Source organism: Heterodontus francisci, chromosome 13 (genome assembly GCF_036365525.1).
Source record: "Heterodontus francisci isolate sHetFra1 chromosome 13, sHetFra1.hap1, whole genome shotgun sequence".
NCBI lineage: Eukaryota > Metazoa > Chordata > Chondrichthyes > Heterodontiformes > Heterodontidae > Heterodontus > Heterodontus francisci.
The window spans coordinates 22,883,768-22,907,024 of record NC_090383.1 but is presented as its reverse complement, the minus strand read 5'-3'; the positions used below and the strand labels follow the sequence as shown (position 1 = coordinate 22,907,024).

At 43.1% G+C, this 23,257-nt stretch overlaps 1 protein-coding gene across 1 annotated transcript in view; it reads left to right on the top strand.

Annotated features, from left to right (window-relative positions):
• apmap (adipocyte plasma membrane associated protein) overlaps nucleotides 1–23,257 on the top strand; it is a 57,106-nt gene that overhangs the window by 8,767 nt on the left and 25,082 nt on the right. The window contains exons 2-6 of the mRNA XM_068044519.1: nucleotides 1,103–1,219; nucleotides 3,803–3,918; nucleotides 14,839–14,931; nucleotides 15,400–15,516; nucleotides 20,077–20,251. Coding sequence (XP_067900620.1) covers nucleotides 1,103–1,219; nucleotides 3,803–3,918; nucleotides 14,839–14,931; nucleotides 15,400–15,516; nucleotides 20,077–20,251 — 618 coding nt within the window. The remainder of the gene's footprint in view (nucleotides 1–1,102; nucleotides 1,220–3,802; nucleotides 3,919–14,838; nucleotides 14,932–15,399; nucleotides 15,517–20,076; nucleotides 20,252–23,257) is intronic.

The following is a 23,257-nucleotide window of genomic DNA, read 5'->3' as shown; positions in this document are numbered from 1 at the left end:
GGCGGCAGTCAGTTTGCACACAGCAAGCTTTTGTAAACAGCAATGTGATAATGACCAGATAATCTATTCTTGTGATATTGATTGAGCAATAAATATTGGCTAGGATCCCTACTCTCTTTCGAATAGTGCCATGAGATCTTTTACATCAACCTGAGAGGGCAGATGGGGCATAAGTTTAATGTCTTATCCAAAAGCTCCCTCTCAGTACTGCACTGGAGTGCCAGCTTTGATTTTTGTGCTCAAGGCCTGGAGTGGGATTTGAACCCACAACCTTCTGACTCAGAGGTGAAAGTGTTACCAACTGAACCATAGCTGATACACAGTGATCAAAGTAATTTTTAGTAGCTTCTTGTGTTGCTTGTCATGGTCAAAGTCAACGAAAGCAAAGAGCATGTCCTGTGCTAACATTCTACCTCAACAAGGACAACAACTACTTGCATTTCTATTACTTTTTAACATGGTAAAATGTCCCTTGGTGCTTCACATGAGCATTATCAGACAAGTTTGACACCAAGCTACATGAGATATTAGGACAGTGACCAAAAGCTTGGTCAAAGAGTTAGATTTTAATGAGTGTCTTAAAAGAAAAGTTTTGGGAGGAAATTCCATAGCTTAAGGCCTAGATAGCTGAATTCATAGTTGCCAATGGAGGAGCGAAAAAATCAGGGGTGCACATGTGACCAATAGAGAAACAGAGTTCTCTTGATCTATGTAGGGCTGGAGGAGGTTACAGACATAGTGTGGGTCCATGGAGGGATTTGAACATGAGGACGAGAATTTCAAATTTGAGATGTTGCTGAATCATGAGCCAGTGTAGGTCAGTGAGCATACATCAAGATATACTTCAGCCTCCCTTAACTCTACATTTTAAATATATTAGGGTAATAATTTTTACCTGTACAGAACTTTTGCCTCCCTGTGTAGGGATTGACTGCATTTAGTACATTTTTCTGACAGACTTTATGATGGTTGGATAGTATCTTGTACAGCACACAAAAACCCGTCACTGGAAAGCTACTTATGAAGATGATGCAAAATAATGCTCTCTTCCTAAACTGTCTACAATAGCCATTGCAAGTTCCTGAATGTGTTTCTGTTCTAGTGCATATAGTGGAAAAGTTTTCCGGATAACCTTGACAACACTCATTGTGACGCTTCTGGCCCCGTTGTTGGCGGCAACGCTGCTGTTGCAGTCTCCAATAAACCCTGAGCCCTTCAGGTAAGAATGCATTTGCTCTGCGTTAGATGCTGATATTGTAGCCAGTAAGCTCCAATTGTACACAATCAGCTGGAAAGGGCAGTGACTTTGCTTCTGTTTCATTCTGATGAATGTATTAAAAGTACATCGTTGTGATTCCGATACTGAGCCTTACTTACCAGAAATGGTAGGGTGTAAGTGGTGTCAGTGTGCCAGGACTAGGGAGGAGAGAATATCACTTTTGGATCCTACCGCTCATCACTGTCCATCGATTTTTGCCGGGAACTGAGTACGTCTCTATTGCAGGTGAACATATGGTTGGTCTAATTTCTCTGCGATAGAATAGCCTGCAAACTCTTGCTGTTTGGATTTGCGTATGGAGAAATGGCTGCATGGAAAAGTTACTGGAGCACTGCTGATCAATGGAACCAATATCAGGAGCGTAGAACGAAGGAGAATAAATAAATAAAATAGTATGTTTCATCTGGAGGGAACAGCATGTTGAGTGAGAAAACAGGGTGTTTGAAGAAAAATGCTAAATATTATAGATTTACAGGAAGTTAGCTGGGCTTAAAAAAATTTAATTTAGTTTGTAGAATGGAACAAATATGGGTACTAAAAGTAGCATAATGACTGGTGTAGTATAAAATAAGGTGGGTCAGGTCAAAGATCGGTGGCTGTTAACTAGCATAGAGCAGCAGTTGCAAAAGCAAACAATGTTGGTATAGGAGTAGATCTACAGCATGTCAGAGGTTTATAGAGTACTAATGATCATATGTGAAGGACTCTGCTTATGGAAAATCTACTTGCAAAACAAACTTGAGGTAGGGACAGAGTTGAGAGAAGGGCAGTGAAGACGATTCTAGATTTTTGAAGAGAAAATAAGGAAGCTAAATATTTTTTTTCATATAACAAGGAAGATGTGAGGTGATTAGGTATGATTTAAAGTTTAAATATTGAAGAGAATCAATTTGAGTATCATTTGGTAAAACCCAATATAGGAGAATGAGAGCAGTTGTTTAGAAGTTAAAGAATTATGAATTTTATAACAACTGCATTACTCGACTGTCAACCAATAGTCAACCACTAGTGGTGTCCAGCAGGGATCTGTGTTGGGGCCTCAATTATTCACATTCATTAACGACTTGGATGATGGCATAGTAAGTCATATATCCAAATTTGCTGATGATACAAAGTTAGGCAGCATTGTAGACAGCCGAGATGATAGCATAAAATTGCAAAGAGATATTGACAGACTAGGTGAGTGGGCAAAATTGTGGCAGATGGATTTCAATGAGGGCAAGTGTGACGTTTTCCATTTTGGACCAAAAAAGGATAGAGCAGGGTACTTTCTAAATGGGAAGAGGTTAAGTACAGTGGATATCCAAAGAGACTTGGGGGCTCAGGTGCATAGATCTTTAAAATGCCACGAGCAAGTGCAGAAAATAATCAGAAAGGCTAATAGAATGCTAGCCTTTGTATCTAGACAATTGGAGTATAAAGACACAGAGGTTATGCTGCAGCTGTACAAAACCCTGGTTAGACCCTACTTGGAGTACTGTGAGCAGTTCTGGGCACCACACCTTAGGAAGGATATATTGGCCTTGGAGGGAGTGCAACGTAGGTTTACAAGAATGATACCTGACTACAGGGGTTAAGTTACAAGGAGAGATTACACAAATTAGGTCTGTTTTCGCTAGAATTTAGAAGGTTAAGGGGTGATCTGATTGAAGTCTTCAAGATATTAACAGGAAAAGACAGGCTAGATAAAGATAAACTATTTCCACTGGTTGGAGATTCTAAAACTAGGGGGCATAGTCTAAAAATTAGGACCAGACTGTTCAGGAGAGATGTTAGGAAGCACTTCACGCAAAGGGTGGTAGAGGTTTGGAACTCCCACAAACAGCAGTTGAAGTAGAACAGTTGTTAATTTTAAATCTGAGATAGATTTTTGTTAAGCAAAGATATTAAGGGATATGGGCCAAAGGCAGGTATATGGAGTTAGGCTGCGGATCAGCCATGATCTCATTGAATGGTGGGACAGGCTCGAGGGGCTGAATGGCCTACTCCTGTTCCTATCTTCCTATAATAGAAGAGGCTTCTACCGAGAGTAATAAAAAGGGGTGATATATTTGAGATGTTGAAAATGATGGAAGGATTTGACAGCGTAGATGGCGATAAACTATTTCACCTGGTGGGGGACTCCAGAACATGGAGGCATAATCGTAAATTAGAGCTAGAATGTTCAAGGATGATGTCAACAAGCACTTCACACAAAGGGTAGTGGAAATCTGTGTAAAAGTGACATCAGTTGCACAATTGCATAAGTTTCAGTGAAAACTTGAATTTCCAGCAATTGCTGTCACAAACGACTACAGACTGTCAAATATGGTAATTCTACTAACGCAATTCATATTCGAGTGTTTGCTGTTTGTGTATTGCTGTTTCTTGCCTGTATTCCACATCTTTTAACAATTCTTTGCACTGAAGTCTGTAAATGTTTCTAGCTGATTTAATAACAGGCAATTTTTTCAGATTTGTTTGTCCTTCAAGTAATCCCTCGACTTCAGATCATTAACCTTCGCGTTTGCTTTTTGCCCCCAGTTACAAGGAACCACCCCCGCTGACTGGTCCTTTGGAACCTAACTTTAAGCTGAGGCAGGCTGAGCGTCTGTTTGAGGACCAGCTGCTTGGACCAGAATCTATTGCACATCTTGGGGGTAAGAACTCAACTTGACTATTCTTATATTAAAAGCAGTTTTAGGGAGGAAAAATGGTTGCGTTGTAAAGTTCAAGAACATAAAATATCTCCATTATTACTCTTCAGGTCAATGTGTCCCAGGTTAGTATAGAATCGAGGATCATGCAGCACAGAAAGGCCATCGTGCCATTGCCAGTGCTTAGCAAGAGTTATCCAGTCAGTTCCACTCTCATTCTCTTTCCCTATCGCCCTGTAACTTTTTCCTTTTCAAGTACACATCCAATTCCTTTGTGCATGGCTGTTGAATCCAGCACCCTTTTAGGCAGTACATTCCACATCATAACAGCTTGCTGCATAAAAGAAAAAAAACTCATCAGTTCTTTTTCCAATTATCTTAAATTTGTGTCCTCTGTCACTGGCACTACTGCCAGTGAAAACAGTTTCTCACTATCTGCTCTATCAAAACCCTAAACCCCTCTATTAAATCTCCCTTAAACTTCTCTATTCGAAGGAGAACAATCCCAGCTTCTCTCGTGTCACCACATAACTGAAGTCCCTCATGCCTGGTACCATTCCAATAAATCTCTACTGTCTCCAAATCATGTTGGACAAGACAAAAGCAGAAAGTTTATTCTAGCACTGGTGCTCCATATTAATTGCTGTTGAAAGATTAATGACAGCAGGATAGGTCTTTGAGGTGTGGCATAGTACAGCAAACAGAATTTCACATTTGATCAACTGTGGGGAAGAGCTTTGTGTATAATTTTTGGACATGGTTTTATCTCCTTTCGATAGAATCATCTTAAAGCTTACTGTGTAGTTATATGCGTCAGCCCAAGGTCAGTAGGAGCATTCTTGTTTTGGATTCAGAAGGCTGTAGGTTCAAGACCATTCCAGCAACTTGAGTGCATGACGTAGGTAACACTCCAGTGCAGTACTTGAGCGAATGCTGCACTCAGATGAGACGTTAAACCACAGCGCTGTCTGCCCATCTCGGGTGAATGTAAAAGGTCTCATGGCTTCAAAGATGAGAAGGAGATTTCTCTCTGGTGCCTTGGCCAATATTTATCCCTCAGCCAACCTCACTAAAAATAGATTATCTGGGAATTATCGCATAGCTTTTTGTGAAACTTTATTTTGTGGAAATTGGCTGCCGTGTTTCCTTACATTATAACAGTGACTTCACTTCAAAAATATTTCATTGACTGTAAAGCACTTTGGGGCATCCTCAGGATGTGAAAGCCGCTATATAAATGTGAGTTCTTTGTGTCTAAGCTACTTCTGGAGATTAGTGTAAGTAATGAAATAGTCATTATGACACAGAAGGAGACCATTCGGCCCATCGAGTCCACAGTGCCTCTCTGTAGAGTAAATAAATGTAAAGTAAAACCAAAATGTGTAATGATAGCACAAATTAGAGAAACTAATACTGCGGCAGGATCTGTAACAGAAATAAAAGGTTTTATCATGGGTTGTGCCAATGTATTGGAGAAGTGTTCCCTCTTCAATTTTTCCAGTCTATTCAGGAGACTGGAATGGCTGAGCTGATGCTATGTCGTGACTGTCTGCTGCTGTGATTAGAGTAGATTCTTTGATTTGAGTTTCCTACTCATTTTTGTTAAGATTTCATAAGTTAGTTTATGAATTTTAAAATCGCTGCCTTTCATAATATAATCTTGTCACAGTAAGTGACAAGATTATATTATTTAAAAAAAAAATAAAAATTTTTTTTTTTTAAAAAGCAAATAATAGACATTGCGTTACGTTCCAAGCTGATTAACTGCTTATACGTTAGCAAATATGAAGATTGGAGTGATTCTTCCATGTGTCTTAGGTGAACAAATCATAAAATACATAGTGATAATTTGCTTAGTGTTTGATTATTGTGTATTTTTTGCATTTAATCAAGCAGGCAAAAACACTAGCCATATCAAGTCCCAACTGTAGGAAGCTAAGCCAATAATTTTTTTCATATTTAAGTGAATCATACAACACAGAAAGAGGCTGTTTGTCCCATCATAACTATGCTGCTCTCTGAAAGAATTACCAATTGATTCCATTCCCCTGCTCTTTGCCCATAACCCTGCAAATTTTTCCTTTTCAAGGATGTATCCAGTTTCCTTTTGTGAATGCTTTTTTTTTTAAAGCTTGCAATGAGGGATTAAATGACTGGTTTATTCTTGCTGTAAATCTGTTAGATTTCAGTTGTATTAACTGCTTGTCATATGGAATTTTTTAAACTTTGAGGTGTTGCAGGGCTTCAGTTTTATTGCATTTATCCTAGAAACATCTAAATTTTGCAACCTAGGTTACCATGGCAATTCTTCCTTTTGGTTGTCGCCCTTGAGATTATGACCTGAAGGAGGGGAAATGGAAATAGAAAATCAGAATGTGCTTTGCAAAGAGGCAGCGCAGTGGATAAACTAGTTGAAGCACTAACTTCCTGTGTTGTAGATTGGTTGGATCTAGATGAAGTAAGGAAGTTACAAGAAGAGAAGCCATCCTTTGTCGATTTAAAAAAAAAACTCTGTGGGTTGCAGATCGTACTGACGAGGCTCGTATTTTCACACTCAACCCGTTGATTGGTTAGGTCACTTTTGAGGGCATCAGTAGCCAAACACAAAGTTGGGCTGGTGTTACATATAAGCCAAACTGGGTGAGGATGCACTTTCCCTTCCCTGAAGAACGTTCGTGAACCAGCTGGGTTTTCTCTGGTCCTTTCTCTGAATTATTTTTTATACTCTCCATTTGTTTTTCCCTTTTCTATCTGTTCCTCACCTGTTCCTATTTTTTAAAAACCCTTTCCTGTTTGTGCATATGGGTGAAGAACTATATCAGCACTGAGACTTTAGCAAGTGGGAAAGGGGACAAAGCTTTTGATATTTGTTCTAATGGATGGGACGAACTAGGTAAGTGCAGCTGGGAACAAGCTCACTGCAGAGCTGAGGCAGACACGAAGTTTGAGAAGCTGAAGCTTTCTTAAAATTGAAGACTTTCCCCTCTAAAAGAAAGACCTGAATTTATATAGCAATACTGTTCTTGTCAGTTCTGACGAGAGGCCATCGATCTGAAATGGTAACTCTGTTTCCCTTTCTACAGATGCTGTTTGATCTGCTGAGCATTTACAGCATTTTCTGTTTTTCTTCTGAATTCCATCTTTGATTTCCTGGTGACTATCGATTTGCCTCTAATTTTGTTCTTCCCCACAATGGGAAGACTCATTCTGTGTCTACTTTATCAAAACCTTTCATAATTTTAATGACCTCTGTTAGGTCACCCCTCAGCTTTCTCTTTTCAAGAGCACTGATGCCCAGTGTGTTCGCCTTTTATGACCTCACATTCTGGTGTTATCCTTGTAAATCTTTTTTGCACCCTCTCCAGTGGCTCACTATCCTTTTACATTATGGCAACAAGAATGGTAAACAGTATTCCAAGTGTGGTCTACAATGGCTCGATACAAATTTAGCATAACTTCTCTACTAGAATGATGGCCTTTATTGTAAGGGGCGTGGAGTATAAAAGGGACGTTTTGCTACGCTGTACAGGGCACTGGTGAGACAGCATCTAGACTACTGTGTCCAGTTTAGGTCACATTAAGGAGGGATATACTTGCAATGGAGGCAGTTCATAGAAGGTTCACTAGGTTGATTCCTGGCATGAAGGGGTTGTCTTATGAGGAAAGGTTGAGCAGGTTGGGCCTATACTCATTGGAGTTTAGAAGACTGATAGGTGATCTTATTGAAACAGAAGATTCTGAGGGGGCTTGACAGGGTAGATGGTGAGAGGATGTTTCCACTTATGGGGAAATCTACAACTAGGGGCATAGTTTCAGAATAAGGAGTTTCCCATTTAAGGCAGAGATGAGGAATTTCTTCTCCCAGAGGTTCGTTAATCTTTGGAATTCTCTTTTCCCCAGAGAGCAGTGGAGACTGGGTCAGTGAATATATTCACGGCTGAGCTAGAGATCTTTTTGATCTACAAGGGAGTCACAGAATCACAATTGTTACAGTGCAGAAGGAGGCCATTTGGCCCATCATGTCTGCACTGGCTCTCTGAAAGAGCAACTCCCTCAGTTCCATTCCCCTGCCTTCTCTCCGTAACCCTGCACATTCTTCCATTTTATATAACAGTCTAATTCCTTTTTGAATGCTTCAATTGAACCTGCCTGCACCATGTTCACAGGCAACGCATTCCAGACCTTAACCACTTGCTGCGTGAAAAAGTTTTTCCTCGTCACTTTTGCTTCTCTTACCAAATGCTTTAAATCTGTGCCCTCTCGTTCTCAATCCTTTCACGAGTGGGAACAGTTTCTCTCTGTCTACTCTGTCCAGACCCCTCATGATTTTGAATACCTCATAATTTCCTTTGTTCAAATTTAACACCTTGGCTTCAGATTGAACTACCTCACTTTCAAACATAATGTAAAATTCTATCATTATGGTCACTCATCCCTAAAGGTTCTTTTACAACAAGCTTATTAATTAGCCCTTTCTCATTACATAATACTAGATCTAAAAAACAAAGAACAGTACAGCACAGGAGCAGGCAATTCGGCCCTCCAAGCCTGCGCCAATCTTGATGCCTGTCTAAACTAAAACCTTCTGCACTTCTGGGGACCGTATCCCTCTATTCCCATCCTATTCATGTATTTGTCAAGATGCCTCTTAAATGTCGCTATCGTACCTGCTTCCACCACCTCCCCCGGCAGCAAGTTCCAGGCACTCACCATCCTCTGTGTAAAGAACCTGCCTCGCACATCCCCTCTAAACTTTGCCCCTCGCACCTTAAACCTATGTCCGCTAGTAACTGACTCTTCCACCCTGGGAAATAGCTTCTGACTATCCACTCTCCATGCCACTCATAACTTTGTAAACCTCTATCATGTTGCCCCTCCACCTCCGTCGTTCCAGTGAAAACAATCCGAGTTTTTCCAACCTCTCCTCATAGCTAATGCCCTCCAGACCAGGCAGCATCCTGGTAAACCTCTTCTGTACCCTCTCCAAAGCCTCCACGTCCTTCTGGTAGTGTGGCGACCAGAATTGCACGCAATATTCTAAGTGTGGCCTAACTAAGGTTCTGTACAGCTGCAGCATGACTTGCCAATTTTTATACTCTATGCCCCGACCGACGAAGGCAAGCATGCCGTATGCCTTCTTGACTAACTTATCCACCTGCGTTGCCACTTTCAGTGATCTGTGGACCTGTACGCCCAGATCTCTCTGCCTGTCAATACTCCCAAGGGTTCTGCCATTTACTGTATACTTCCCACCTGTATTAGATCTTCCAAAATGCATTACCTCACATTTGTCCGGATTAAACTCCATCTGCCATTTCTGTGCCCAAGTCTCCAACCGATCTACATCCTGCAGTATCCTCTGACAATCCTCATCATTATTCGCAACTCCACCAACCTTTGTGTCGTCCGCAAACTTACTAATCAGACCAGCTACATTTTCCTCCAAATCATTTATATATAATACAAAGAGCAAAGGTCCCAGCACTGATCCCTGCAGAACACCACTAGTCACAGCCCTCCATTCAGAAAAGCACCCTTCCACTGCTACCCTCTGTCTTCTATGACCGAGCCAGTTCTGTATCCATCTTGCCAGCTCACCTCTGATCCCGTGTGACTTCACCTTTTGTACCAGTCTGCCATGAGGGACCTTGTCAAAGGCTTTACTGAAGTCCATATAGACAACATCCACTGCCCTTCCTTCATCACTGATCTTCGTCACTTCCTCAAAAAACTCAATCAAGTTAGTGAGACACGACCTCCCTTTCACAAAACCATGCTGCCTCTCGCTAATAAGTCCATTTGTTTCCAAATGGGAGTAAATCCTGTCCCGAAGAATCCTCTCTAATAATTTCCTTATCACTGACGTAAGGCTCACCGGCCTATAATTTCCTGGATTAGCCTTGCTACCCTTCTTAAACAAAGGAACAACACTGGCTATTCTCCAGTCCTCTGGGACCTCACCTGTAGCCAATGCGGATACAAAAATAGCCTGTTCTCTAGTCAGTTCCTCAACAAACTGCTCTAGAAAACCATCCGACCACACTCCAGAAACTTGTCCTCCACAGTATTAGTGCTCATTAGATTTACCCAGTTTATATGCAGATTGAAGTCATCCATGATTACTGTATTACTCATGCTACATGCGTCTCTAATCTCCTGATTAATACCATGCCCCACGCTACCACTACTGTTTAGTAGCCTATAAACAACTCCTACCAATATTTGCTGCCCCTTGCTGTTTCTTAGCTCCACCCAAACAGATTCCACATTTTGTTCTTCTGATCTGAGATCCTCCCTTACTAATGTACTGATCCCATCCCTTATTATCAACACAACACCACCTCCTTTTCCTTTTTGCCTGTCCTTCCTAAATGTCGAATATCCTTAAATATTCAGTTCCCAGTCTTGGTCACCCTGTAGCCACATTTTCGTTATGGCAATTAGATCATACCCGTTTACCTCTACTTGTGCCTTTAAATCGTCTACCTTGTGGATGCTGTGTGCATTCAGGTAGAGTGCCCTTGACCTTATCATCTTGACATTATTCTGCATTCTAAGCCTAGTTGATGCTCACCTTTGTATCGCCTGCCTTCTGATGTCACTTGCTACCTTTCTACCTCATGTTGCGAGCTTTACTTCCTTCCAATTTGAGCTATCCCTCAGGTTCCCATCCTCCTGACAAGCTAGTTTAAACCCTCCCCAACAGCACTAGCAAATCTCCCTGCAAGGATAATGAGTTCGGTCCTGTTATGGTGTAGCCCGTCCATCTTGTACAGGTCCCACCTACCCCAGAACTGGTCCCAATGCCTCAGAAATCCTACGCCCTCCCTCCTACACCAATTCTCCAGCCATGTGTTCAATTGATCAATCCTCCTATTCCTATGCTCACTAGCACGTGGCACTGGGAGTGATCCTGAGATTACTGCTTTGGAGATCTTGTTTTTTAATTTCCTTCCTAACTCCCTAAAATCTGCTTTCAGGACCTCATCCCTCTTCCTACCTGTGTCATTGGTACCAATGTGGACCACAGCCTCTGGCTGTTAACCCTTCCCCAGAAGGATGTCCTGCAGCCGCTCCATGACATTCTTGACCCTGGCACCAGGGAGGCAACACGCCATCCTGGAGTCACATTTACTGCCGCAGAAATGCCTGTGCCACCCATGGTGCCACAGATTTTGCTCTGGCTGCACTCACCCGAGGAACCATCGCTCTCACCAGTAGTCAAAATGGAATACTGATTAGCAAGCAAGATAGACTCAGGGAATTCCTGCGCTGCCTGCCTGGTTCTCTTGGACTGCCTGGCAGTCACCCATTCCCTCTCTTCCTGCATTCTCTTAACCTGCGGTGTGACCACCTTCCTAAATGTGCTATCCACGTATTCCTCTGTCTCACAGATGCACAACAGTGACTCCAGCCGCCGCTCGAGTTCCGAAACCTGGAGCTCAAGCTTCTGCAGCCGGTGACACTTCCTGCAGATGTGTTCGTCTCGGACATTTGGTGCATCCATGACTTCCCACATACCGCAGGACGTACATTCCACTTGGTCAAGCTGACCTTCCATAATGTAACTTCTCATTGTAATAAATTTAAAAAAAAATAACTTACCAGTTACTCACCAATCAACTTCTTCCCCTGTACTGGAGAGGTAGCTACCAAACTCCCACATTACACTCTGTACACTCATTTACTTTCTTCTTAATTTATAGTTCCCCTCCTTACTGAGCTCCCTCAATTACCAAACTTCCTTCACTGTCTGTACCCTCCAGCAGCACTCAATGCAGACAAGCAGCACTGAGAGTCCCCTGAATGTATACTCTAAAAACAATGCTGTGTCAGCTCTGCTACAGCTCAGAAACCAGTTTAAGTTAGCTACCTAATTAACCAGCTACAGATACTGAGTGTTAGTATACCCCTGATTAAAACTGCAAGAAACCTAACTCACCTCTTAACTGAAACAGGAATTTCAATTAATTGCTAAATGTAAACAAAATAAAAACTAGTCTTGAGAGATTAACCCTTAAAATGCACTCACTTACCGAACTCCCTTCTTCACACTCCATGCAAACTTTGAAATTGTGCCCTGTACACCAAGGTCTAGGCCGTTGATATATGTCAGGAAAAGCAAGGGTCCCAACACTGATCCCAACACTACAAATCTTCCTCCAGCCCGAAAACATCCATTAACCACTGCTCTTTGTTTCCTGTCACTCAGTCAATTTCGTATCCATGTTGCTAAATTGGCTGAGTGACAGGAAAGAGAGTACTGATTAATGAAGTCAAGGGGACAAATAATTAGGAATGGAATGCTGGCCTTTATTGCAAGGGGCATGGAGTTTAGAAATTGGGAGGTTTTGCTGCAACTGTACAGGGTGTTAGTGAGAGTGCACCTAGAGTACTGCGTACAGTTTTGGTCTCTTTATTTCAGGAGGAATGTACTTGCATTGGAGGCAGTTCAAAGCAGGTTCACTAGGCTGGTTTCCTGGGATAAAAGGGTTGTCTTATGAGGAAAGGTTGAGCAGGAAAGTGGAGATGAGGCCAAGATCAGATCTGCCATGATCTTATTGAATAGCAGAGCAGGCTCGAGAGGCCGAATGGCCTACTCCTGCTTCTGTTTCTTATGTTCTTATATTTTCCGTTTTTTAAAGGCCTTATTAACCTGCGTCGCTACTTTTAGTAATTTGTGTACTACCAGATCCTTTTGCACTTTTGCCCCATTTAGATTCTTATTTTCCAAATAATATGGGATCTTCTCCAAAATGTAATAATTCACACCTGCCTGTGTTGAAATTAATTTTCTAATTATATGCCCATTCTGCAAGTTTATTAATGTCGTCTTGTAATTTGTTGCAGTTCTCCTCAGTATTGACTATCTCCACCCACCCCCCACCCCCCAAGAAAAAAATTGGTGTCATCCATAAATTTAGAAATTGTGTTTTTGATTCCAAAGTCTAGATCATTAATCCAAATTGTGAACAACAATGGAGCCAGTACTAATCCTTGTGGGACCCCACTTTCTTCCTTCTGGCACTCTGAATACACTTTATTCTCTGCTTTCTGTCCTGCAGCCAGCAAGCTATCCCTTCTACTTGTACCCGGACTCCACGTGCTCTGACCTTGTTTAGTTTATGTGGAACCTTTATTGAAGGCCTTTTGCAAGTCTAGATATATTATATGTATTACCCATGTCAACTCTTTTAATCTCTTCAAAGAATTAAATAATGTTGGGCAAACAAGACTTTCTGTTTTGAAATACATGCTGAATATTCATTATTGTTTCATCATCATTATTCATCCCTCAACCAGTGTCATGATAAACACATCACCTGGTCATTATCACATTGCATTTTGTGGGACCTTGCTGTGCATAAATAGGCTGCTGTGTTTCTTTACAGCAGTGATGGAAGGGGTCGGCAACAGTGTTATCAAGCGACACTTGCTCAGCAATAACCTCACTGATGCTCAGTTAGATTCTGCCAGGGCCATTCGGCTCCTGACCCCATTATAGTCTTGGTTCGAACATGGACAAAAGAACTGAACTCCAGAGGTGAGGTGAGAGTGACTGCTCTTGGCATCAAGACAGCGTTTGACCGAGTATGGCATCAAGGAGCCCAAGCAAAACTGGAGTCAATGTTAGTCGGGGTAAACTGTCCGTTGGTTGGGTTTATACCAAGCACAAAGGAAGATTGTTGTGGTTGTTGGAGGTCAGTCATTTCAGTCCCAGGACATTACTGCAGGAGTTCCTCAGGGTAGTGTCCTGGTCCCAACCATCTTCAGCTGCTTCATCAATGACCTTCCTTCAATCATAAGGTCACAAATGGGGATATTCGCTGATGGTTGCACAATGTTCATCATTTGCGACATCTCAGATACTGAAGCAGCCTGTGTCCACATGTAGCAAGACCTGGACAACATCCAGGCTTGGGCTGATAAGTAGCAAGTAACATTCACACCACACAAGTGCCATGCAATGACCATCTCAAACAAGAGAGAATCTGACCATCTCCTCTTGATGTTCAATGGCATTACCATTGCTGAATCCCCCACTAACAACATCCTGGGGTCACCATTGATCAGAAACTGAACTGGACCAGTCACATAAATGCTGTGGCTACAAGAGCAGGTCAGAGGCTGGGAATTCTGTGGCAAGTAACTCACCTCCTGACTTCTCAGTGCCTGTCCACCATCTACAAGGCAGAAGTCAGGAGTGTGATGGAATACTCTCCACTTGCCTGCATGGGTACAGCTCCAACAACACTCAAGAAGCTTGACACCATCCAGAACAAAGCAGCCTGCTTGATTGGCACCCCATCCAGCACCTTCAAAATTCACTCCCTCCACCACCGACACACAGTGGTAGCAGTGTATATCATCTACAAGATGCATTGCAGAAACTCACCAAGGTTCCTTCGATAGCATCTTCCAAACCTGCGACCTCTACCACCTCGAAGGACAAGAGCAACAGATGCACGGCAACACCACCACCTTCAAGTTCCCCTTCAAGCCACACACCATCCTGACTTGGAACTATATTGCCATTCCTTCACTGTCACTGGGTCAAAATCCTGGAACTCCCTTCCTAACAGCACTGTTGGTGTGCCTACACCCCAAGGACTGCAGTGGTTCAAGAAGGCAGCTCACCACCTTCGAGGGCAATTAGGGATGGGCAATAAATGCAGGCCTAACCAGCGATGCACACATCCCCAGAATGAATTTTTTTTTTTAAATGACGTACTTGAAAAGTACATCATTGCCTGTAAAGAACTTTGGGACATCCTGAGTTCATGAACCTCAAATGTAAGTCTTTTATTTCCAATTAAAATTAAAGCTGAGGATTTGAGTGATTGAATTTTTAGGTTTGCTTTTTCTAGGAAGGTGCTGAGTGAAGTCTTTTGTAACTGAATCCTGTATGTGGGATCTCTGCAGATGTGTTATTCACTGGTACGGCTGATGGACAGATTCTGAAAATAAGTGATGGGCAAATACACACCTTGGCAAGGATAGGCAAACTTCCATGTGGTAAGTAACATGCAAAAAATGAGTGCTTTTCTTGATACAGTTCAGTAGTTTTTACATCAAACTGTTCTTAATCAAGTGGTCCTGCGGCAACAGTCCAATGTTTTAACAAAATTGTCACTTATTCAAATGGCATTATTTTCTATTCTCTTTTGCCTCAACTTCTATGTTAAATTGAGCTACACACTCGCTACTACATGTAAGTTGGGTTAATCTTGAAAAAAATCATTAAACATGTCTAAAATTATGGGTCTTATACAAATTAAAAATTCTGATTTTGAGTGTTTCAGTCGTCTTTCTCTTCCTTTACTTACTTCCTCTCCACCTATTGTGCTCCTATTCTCTTCTTCCCCCCCCCCTCCCCCAAACCTGTCCTTCACCCCCTCCCTCTTTCTCCTTGTGTGTCATTCCCCACCCCTACCATATCCTCATCACCTCTTGATGCTATTGCCACCTTTTTCTTACACCCAGGTACAAGAGAAGATGAACCAACCTGCGGAAGACCTTTGGGTATCCGAGTTGGACCTAATGGCACCTTGTTTGTGGCTGATGCTTACTATGGTCTATTTGAAGTTAATCCAGTCACAGGTAGAGTATTTTAATTACCTGATATGCAATTGACCACTAAGGATGTGCATGATCTATGATATATGATGTATCTGACTTATGTAGACTCTCGAGTTTCGAAGAATGAGAGGTGATCTCATTGAAACTTACAAAATTCTTAGAGAATGTGATGGTAGATGTGGATAGGACGTTTCCTCTGGCTGGTGAGTCTAGAGCAAGGGGACACAGTCTCAGAATAAGGCGCAGACCATTAAAGACTGAGATGAGGAGGAATTTCTTTACTCAGAGGGTGGTGAATCTGTGGAATTCTCTACCCCAGAAGGCTGTGGAAGTTCAATCATTGAGCCTGTTCAAGACAGAAATCGATAGATATCTGGATACTAATGAGATCAAGGGATAGTGGGGAAAAATAACATAGAAGTAGATGATTAGCCATGATCTGTTTGAATGGCAAGCAGGCATGATGGGCCGAATGGCCGACTCCTGCTCCTATTTCCTATGTTGTCTCCTAATGAGACCAAGCAGTCTTGTCCCTTCCCAACACTCCGAAGGCTGGCTGCACAACTTTGTGTCCAAGGGAATGGAATGAGCTGTCTGTTCTTGGATCATTGCCTGTGGAATCTTAACTAGTCCCCAGGAGGTTTTCCGGCATTCCATAGAGAGTGACTTGGCAAGTTGTGAATTGAGAATCTCAACAGAGTAGGAGTGCATGAACTGGCATTACTCCACCATGTGCTTCTTCACTATTTGAATCCTTCTCAAGATGTATATGTTTGTGCAGTCTTCACTGTTTATAGTTGTCACAATTATGTCAACACGATTTGCTCGCTAGTTATGGTGTTAGTGTTGGGTTCCTGAAGCCCATGTTGGTGTTCGGGACTGGTGTTTTGAAGTATCTCATGGCCATAATCTTGGAGATTGTCGCAATCCCAGGATGACCCAAAACACTTTACAACCAATTAAGTACTTTTGATTTGTAGACACAGTTGTAAGTTGGGAAATGTGGCAGCCAGTTTGCACACAGCACGGTCCCACTAACGGGAATGAGATATGACCAGAGTATCTATTTAGTGACATTTGTGATGCATAAATGTTGGCCAGGACATGGGGGACGAACTCCTCTGCTCTTCAATATAGAGCCATAGGATCTTTTTATGCCCACCTGAGGGGCAGACAGGACCTTAGTTTAACATCTCATCCAAAAGATGGCATCTCTAATAGTGCAGCACTCCCTCAGCCTGCACTGGAGTGTCACCTTAGATTTTGTGCTCAAGTTTCTGGAGTGGAGCTTCTTGATCAAAAGCAGTTAGGTGCACCTCTGTCTGTGTGCTCTATGCTGCATCTAGGTGGATAACATGTTCTTGCGGGGCAGCCTCACTGGCCTAACCTTCCTCTGTTTCCTCTTCTCTTCAAAGGAGCACAGATAGAGGGAACTTCAGAATGTGCCCACCAATGTGCCATGTTCAATAGCGGGGAGGGCAGCCCCTTGGCAAATGAGTCAAGGGATATGGAAAAGTAGGTGACGAGCAAAAATAAAATCCTCAAAAATTACCTGTTTTAAATAGCACCTGTAATATGTATGAGCTACTCCTTTTGACCTGACTTCTGTTTTCACCATGTGCCAAATAACCTTGGAGAGACCATTTTATACGGGCATCAATAGAAATCTGCAAATGATGCTCGAATGAAGGAAAATGGCACACAAGTTACCATTTGATTGCTGCCTCCTTAGCATGGTGCTACCCACAACTGGGTGGAGCTGCTGCTGACACAAAGAAATGGGCAGATGAAGAATCTGCCTTTTTGGCTCCTCACCTAGTTTCCCACTGCTGCCCATCTCGTTAGCAGCACAAAATTGGGTGTACAATTAGTGTAAGGTCCAGGCAGAATATAAAAAAAGGAAAAAATGCTGGAAATACTCAGCAGGTCTGGCAGCATCTGTGGAGAGAGAAGCAGAGTTAACGTTTCAGGTCCGTGACCCTTCTTCAGAACTGGCAAATATTAGAAATGTGAAAGATTTTAAGCAAGTAAAGTGGGGGTGGGGCAAGAGATAACAAAGGAGAAGGTGTTGATAGGACAAGGTCACAGAGAATAACCGACCAGAAGGTCATGGAGCAAAGGCAAACAATATGTTAGTAGTGTGTTGAAAGACAAAGCATTAGTACAGATAGGGTGTTAACGGACTGAAAACTGAACAGCCGCAAGTACAAACATGAAAAAAAGTAGGTAAGCAAACTGAACAAACTAAGATAAAATAAAATAAACACAAAAAAAAGAAAAAATAACTAAAAATAAAAGTACAATGGGGGGGGGGGGGGGTGGCCTGTCATGTCATGTCATGTCATGTTCTGAAATTATTGAACTCAATGTTCAGTCCAGCAGGCTGTAGTGTGCCTAATCGGTAAATGAGATGCTGTTCCTCGAGCTTGCATTGATGTTCACTAGAACACTGTGGCAATCCCAGGACAGAGATGTGCGCATGAGTGCAGGGGATAAGTGTTGAAATGGCAAGCAACCGGAAGCTTGGGGTCATGCTTTCGAACTGTGTAGAGGTGTTCCGCAAAGCGGTCGCCCAGTCTGCGTTTGGCCTGCAATGTAGAGGAGACCACATTGTGAGCAGCGAATACAGTATACTACATTGAAAGAAGTACAATCGCTTCTTCACCTGAAAGGAGTGTTTGGGGCCTGGGGTAGTGAGGAGAGAGGAGGTAAATGGGCAGGTATTGCACCTCCTGCGATTGCAGGGGAAGGTGCCGTGGGAAGGGGACAAGGTGGTGGGGGTAATGGAGGAGTGGACCAGGGTGTCGCAGAGGGAACAATCCCTTTGGAATGCTGACAGGGGAATGGAGGGGAAGATGCATTTGGTAGTGGCATCATGCTGGAGATGGCGGAGGATGATCCTTTGGATATGGAGGCTGATGGGGTGGAAAGTGAGGACAAGAGGAACCCTGTCGTGGTTCTGGGAGGGAGGGGAAGGGGTGAGGGTAGAGGTGCGGGAAATGGGTCGGACACAGTTGAGGGCCCTGTCAACTACAGTAGGGGGGGGGGGTGGGGGGAATCCTCGGTTGAGGAAATCCTTGGTTTGCTTTTATTAAAAAAAAAGGAAATTGGAAGTTCTAGCAAGAGCTCCACCGGTTTGTGAGTACAAGTAATTACAGTAATGGATCGAAATCTTATAGGCCGAAAAATTTTTTACTTGGCAATTGTAAGAATGTCAAGAATTAAGAAATCCATTTAGCAGGCATAATTTTTGGTGGGCGTGGACTAAAGATTGAAGTTGAGGTCAGTTTAGGTCTACAAAATATGAAATGAAATTCAGTACAGTTCAAAATTTTTAACCTTTTCTGTGAGGCAAGGGTTAGAAGGATGGTGGGAGGGTGCCGGGGTTGGGATAGAGTGGAGAAGGAGGGGGTAAAGCTGACAGTTCAACTGCCTGACATCCAGATTCAGGTTTGACTGGAGAACTTGCGCTGTAGTATCTGCAGTTCTGTTGTGGAGAAGCAAAAAAACCCATTCCCTGCCACCAGATTGTGTTGAATAGAAACAAATGGATTGCAATATCCTCTGATATTTGGTAGTTTGCTAAAGGATGGATACCTGCTGGGCAGAGCTGATATACACTGTGCCAGCCACATCATGGCCATGTGCTGTTTTTTACACTTGTGACATGAGTTCATTTTCTGTAAACCATTGTCTCATCAACTGTGTACTGTTTGTTAAAACGGTTTGCACTTCAAAACTGGACAGCTTCAAACATAATTTACAGCACAGAAAGTGATCATTCAGCCCAGCACCTCTCTGCTATACAAGCTACCCACTCTATTTACCTCATTATACCCTATTGACATATCCTTCTATTCCTTTCGCCCTCAGCTGTGGGTATACTTCTTGCAATTGATATAGTTATACTGATGCCTGAGAGCGTAGTAATGTGAAATGGATGGAAATAGTGCTGAAGAAATGAAACACATTGATCAGTGCGTTGATCCGCTACTTCACTCCTACGTGCAGTCATTGTTGGGTGGGGAAATGTGGCAGCCAAATTGCACGCAGCAAGATTCCACAGTGAGTGGAATGAATGGCATTTGAGGGAATTGTGTTGTCCAGAACACTGGAAGAACAAAGCTTTTAACCTTAGTTTGGTGGTAGCAGTCTTGGATCGAAGTCAGTCATGGGTTCAAGTCCAGAAGCTTGAGTACCTAATCCAGGCCGTTGCAGAGGGAGTACTACGCTGTTGGAGACACTGTCTTTCGGATGATGTTTAACCAAGTCCTTGTGGAGAGAGTGGGGAAGGAACATAGGTAGTGTTGCCAACTATCAAAAAAGGATATACTGGGCTTGACTAAGTGTTAACTCTTAAAAGCTCATTATTATAAAACATTCATTTAAAAATGAATGTGGGTTCATTTTGCTGTAGCAATTTGATGAAAGCTCTTTGCCGAAAAATTGATATGATTTGAATGCCCACAAAGTGGAGGGTACAGTTTTTTGTTCTCTGAAATCTTTGATTTAACAGGCCTGCTTGTAATTCATAGTCCTAGTTATGGGGAGCACTTACTTGTATATTATAAATAATTTCAGGTGAAATGGAGATGCTGGTCTCTGCTCAGAAGGTTATCCAAGGCAGGAGGATGGCCTTCGTGAATGACCTCAGCATCACGCAAGATGGAAGAAAGATCTACTTCACAGACTCCAGCAGCAAGTGGCAGAGGCGAGACAACCGATACCTCGTGATGGAGGGCACTGCTGATGGGCGGTGAGGCTTATAGATTCATATCACAACTTATATTGCTAGTTTGGAGTTCTGTTATTAACTGGTGGCAAGTTTTCTTTTCCTTTTAGTCCTCTCTCTTGTGCTGGGTGCAAATCAGCAGGTGTTGGTCTCTACTATCTGGCATGAACTTAGTGGGTGTCGATAAGCTAATCTAATAAGGAAGCATCCTCTTTCAGGAAAATGTGATATAGTTATAGAGTCATACAGCATAGAAACAGGCCCTTCGGCCCACTGCATCCATGCCGACCATAATGCTTATCTATACTAATCCCACCTGCCTGCATTAATTCCATATCCCTCTGTGCCTTGCTCATTCAAGTACCTGTCCAGATGCCTCTTAAATGTCGCTACTGTTCCTGCCTCCACCACCACCTCAGGCAGCTCAATCCAGATACCCACTATTCATTGTGTGAAAAGTTTACCCCTTTGATCCCCTTTAAACCTTGTCCCTCTCACCTTAAATCTATGCCCTCTAGTTTTAGTCAACCCTACCATGGGAAACAGACTCTGGCTATCTACCCTATCTATACCTCTCATAATTATATATACTTCTATCATGTCCCCTCTCAGCCTCCTACGCTGCAGGGAAAACAGACCTAGCCTATCCAATCTCTCTTTATAACTCAAGTCCTCCAAGCCAGGCAACATCCTTATGAATCTTTTCTGCACCCTCTAGCTTAATCACATCTTTCCTGCAGTGCGGCCACCAGAACTGCACACGGTACTCCAAATGCGGCCTAACCAACGTTATGTACAACTGTAACATGACGTCCCAACTCTTGTACTCAATGCCTTGGCCGATGAAGGCAAGCATGCCATACTCCGCCTTCACCACCCTGTCTACCTGTGTTGCCACTTTCAGGGAACTATGTACTTGCACCCCGAGGTGTCTCTGCTCAACAACACTCCCCAGGGCCCTGCCATTCACTGTATATGTTCTGCCCTGGTTTAACTTCCCAAAATGCATCACTTCACACTTGTCTGTGTTAAATTCCATTTGCCACTCCCTTGCCCACTTTCCCAGTTGATCTATATCCTGTTGTAACCTTAGACAACCTTCTTCACCACCAATTTTGGTGTCATCTGCAAACTTACTGATCGTACCCCCTACATTCACATCCAAGTCATTAATATATATGACAAACAACAGAGGGCCCAGCACTGATCCCTGAGGCACACTACTGGTCACTGGCCTCCAATCTGAAAAAACAACCCTCCACTACCACCCTCTGCCTCCTATCACCAAGCCAATTTTGTATCCAGTTTGCTAGCTCACCCTGGATCCCATGTGTTTGAACCTTCGGGACCAGCCTACCATGCGGGACCTTGTCAAAGGCCTTGCTAAAGTCCATGTAGACCACGTCCATCGCCCTGCCCTCGTCAATCCTCTTTGTCACCTCCTCGAAAAACTCAATCAAATTCGTGAGACATGATTTCCCACGCACAAAGCCATGCTGACTGTCCCTAATCAGACCATGCCTTTCCAAATGCATATAAATCTTGCCTCTCAGAATCCCTTCCAATAACTTTCCCACCACTGATGTAAGGTTCACTGGCCTGTAGTTCCCTGGCTTATCCTTGCTGCCCTCCTTAAATAAAGGCACAACATTAGCTATCCTCCAGTCTTCCGGTACCTCACCCGTGGCTAACGATGATACAAAATTCTATGCCAGGGCCCCAGAAATCTCCTCCCTTGCTTCTCATCGCATCCTAGGATACACCTGGTCAGGCCCTGGGGATTTATCCGCCTTAATGCGCTTCAAAACCTCCAACACCTCCTCCTTTGTAATGTTGATATGCTCCAGGATATCGCTGTTTCCTCCTTTGAACTCACTAGCTTCCATGACCTTCTCCACGGTAAATACGGACGAGAAATATTCATTTAGGACCTCGCCCATTTCCCGTGGCTCCACACTTAGATTGCCACACTGATCCTTAAGGGGACCTACTCTCTCCCTAACTACCCTTTTCCTCTTAATATACTTATAGAATCTCTTGGGATTCTCCTTTATCTTATCTGCCAGGGAAATCTCATGGCCCCTTTTCGCCCTCCTAATTTCCTTCTTGAGTGTAGTCCTACATCCCCTATACTCCTTGAGGGACTCGCTTGATCACAGCTGCCTATACCTGACTTAGGCCTCCTTCTTTGTCCTGTCCTGACCAGACCCTCAATATCCCTCATCAACCAAGGTTCCCTAAACTTGCCAACCTTGCCCTTCCATCTAACAGGAATATGCCGGCCCTGAACTCTTCCTATCTCACTTTTAAAAGCCTCCCACTTGCCAGACGTTCCTTTACCTGTAAACAGCCTCTCCCATTCAACTTTTGAGAGTTCCTGTCTGATGCCATCAAAATTAGCCTTCCCCCAATTTAGGACTTCAACCTGAGGACCAGTCCTATCCTTTTCCATAACTATCTTGAAGCTAATAGAGTTATGGTCACTGGTCCCAAAGTGCTCCCCACTGACATATCAACCACCTGCCCATCCTCATTTCCTAAGTGGTTAGCACCGCAGCCTCATAGCTCCAGCAACCCGGGTTTGATTCTGGGTACTGCCTGTGCGAAGTTTGCAAGTTCTCCCTGTGACCGCGTGGGTTTTCGCCGGGTGCTCCTGTTTCCTCCCACAGCCAAAGACTTGCAGGTTGATAGGTAAATTGGCCATTATAAATTGCCCCTAGTATAGGTAGGTGGTAGGGGAATTGTGGGGATGTGGTAGGAATATGGGATTAATGTAGCATTAGTATAAATGGGTGCTTGATGGTCGGCACTGACTCGGTGGGCCGAAGAGCCTGCTTCAGTGCTGTATCGCTAAATAAATAAAAAGAGGAAGTCGACTGTAGCCCCTTCTCTAGTAGGGCCATCAACATACTGCTTCAAAACACCATCCTGGACACACTTAACAAATTCTTCCCCATCTGATCTCTTAGCACTAAGGCAGTCCCAGTCAATATTAGGGAAGTTAAAATCACCTACTATTACAACCCTATA